The sequence below is a fragment of the Kryptolebias marmoratus genome, linkage group LG5 (genome assembly GCF_001649575.2).
Source record: "Kryptolebias marmoratus isolate JLee-2015 linkage group LG5, ASM164957v2, whole genome shotgun sequence".
In the NCBI taxonomy this organism is placed as follows: Eukaryota; Metazoa; Chordata; class Actinopteri; order Cyprinodontiformes; family Rivulidae; genus Kryptolebias; species Kryptolebias marmoratus.
In genome coordinates this window covers 605,747-607,571 of record NC_051434.1, presented here as the reverse complement: position 1 = coordinate 607,571, position 1,825 = coordinate 605,747, and the positions used below count along the sequence as shown (strand labels likewise).

The 1,825-nt window shown below is 46.7% G+C and overlaps 1 protein-coding gene across 1 annotated transcript in view; it reads right to left on the bottom strand.

Annotated features, from left to right (window-relative positions):
• Nucleotides 1-1,825, bottom strand: part of nudcd1 (NudC domain containing 1) — a 36,657-nt gene that overhangs the window by 10,498 nt on the left and 24,334 nt on the right. The window contains exon 7 of the mRNA XM_017438517.3: nt 447-591. Coding sequence (XP_017294006.1) covers nt 447-591 — 145 coding nt within the window. The remainder of the gene's footprint in view (nt 1-446; nt 592-1,825) is intronic.

Genomic DNA, 1,825 nt, shown 5'->3' with positions numbered 1-1,825 from the left:
TCCTTTTAGCTTTCAGCTGCTATGCTGGTCCTTTTAGCTTTCAGATGCTATGCTGCTCCTTTTAGCTTTCAGCTGCTATGCTGGTCCTTTTAGCTTTCAGCTGCTATGCTGCTTCTTTTAGCTTTCAGCTGCTATGCTGGTCCTTTTAGCTTTCAGCTACCGCTCAGCTTATTTAATCTTTAGCATTAGATTAACTTATTATAGCTTCTGTTCTGCTTTTAGCTGTTAGGTTGTGTTCATCTCATTTTTGCTCCTTTTAGCTGTAATGACACTCAGCTCGTCCCTCGTCCTGCACCGTATGAGCAGCTGAAGAATAAAACAGCCGAAATGAGCAGAGAGGCTGGTTCTGATAATAAAAGTTAGAAACCCTCCTGAAAAAACAGATTATTTCAGCTGACAGGCGGCTCTCTGAGGATTCACTCTGATTACTCGGACTCGAGTCTCACCAGGTCCTCGGAGGTCAGGTGGGTGAGTCTCTGGTGAATCTGGGCGGCCTGCTCGTCACTCATCACCAGCTCCCCCCTCCGGTTTCCCATCACCAGCTCGGGCCACATGGGTCCGTCGCTGAGCTTCTGCAGGCTCACCTCCAGGCTGAGGACACGCCCACACCAACCCCGGAGAGAAACCACAGAACAGAGACAGAGCAGAGTCCAGCAGGAGGTCCTGTCAGCAAGGACCAGCTCAGAACTGAGACAACAAAGGGTTAAATTCTGGTTCTGATCCGGATCACGTCTCTCGTTTCTGTTTTCCTTCCAATGATCCAGTTTTTAAATGCTTCTGATCAACAGTTTTATTTGGACTTTGGTTGTTGTTCAAATCAAACAAGTGAAGAAATAAATCTTTGTGACGTTTTAAAGCTGCGATCATCAGGAAACTGAAAAAGATGATTAAAACACACAGAGCTACACCTGAAGCATTTTACAGACTTATTAAACACAAAACAAATGAAGAAAATGTTTCAACACATTAATCTTTGATGAGATGAAAACCAGGCTGCAGATTATTGTTATGAAACCTGAACAGAGCTTCATTAAATGATGCTAATCTATACTGAACCTGAATACATTTAAATCTAATTACAATGCCATTATCGGCCTCGTGTCGTGGTTTCCTGTCTGAAAACGCTCCACACCTGCTTCGTCTTAACGTTCAGCTCGAACGGCGGCTCTCAGTTACTGAACGTGAAGAATACAAACGTCTGAAAACCAGAAAAACTCAAACGTGTCCAAATGTCCGTCAGCTCCCAGAGGCTGTTCAGCATTCAGGCAGGAGCTTCAGTTATCTCCTAATAATAAGAAAAACCCACAAAGAAGGAGAACTGCTAAATAAAAGGTCCAGCTCCATCATTTTCACCTGTTTTTCTTTCACACAGAGAGCAGAAAACGGGCTGAAGGACGTCCATTGAAGGAGCAGGAAGCGGAGACGGAGACGAGAGCTAAAGGTCTCCGAGTGGAGGATGTGACTCAGCTGCCAGTGAATCCACACAGCCACCGCTCAGAAACAGGACAATTCAGTTATTTTTAATGAAACCAGGGTCTGAACACGGAGGAAGGACTAGAGGACGAGCTGAAACCCGGCGCTGGATGAAGGAGATGTTCTGGTCGTCAGGCGCCACCGACCGAACATTTCTGACAGCTGTCGTCACAAAACATGTTTGTTGCTGTTCGGGTGAGCCGAGGTCTCCGAGTCTGAGATTTAAACAGAAACAACCTTCCTCCTGAGGAGGAGGAGGAGGAGGAGGAGCAGGAGGAGCAGGAGGAGCAGGAGGAGAAGGAGGAGAAGGAGGAGGAGGAGGAGGAGCAGGAGGAGGAGAAGGAGGAGCAGG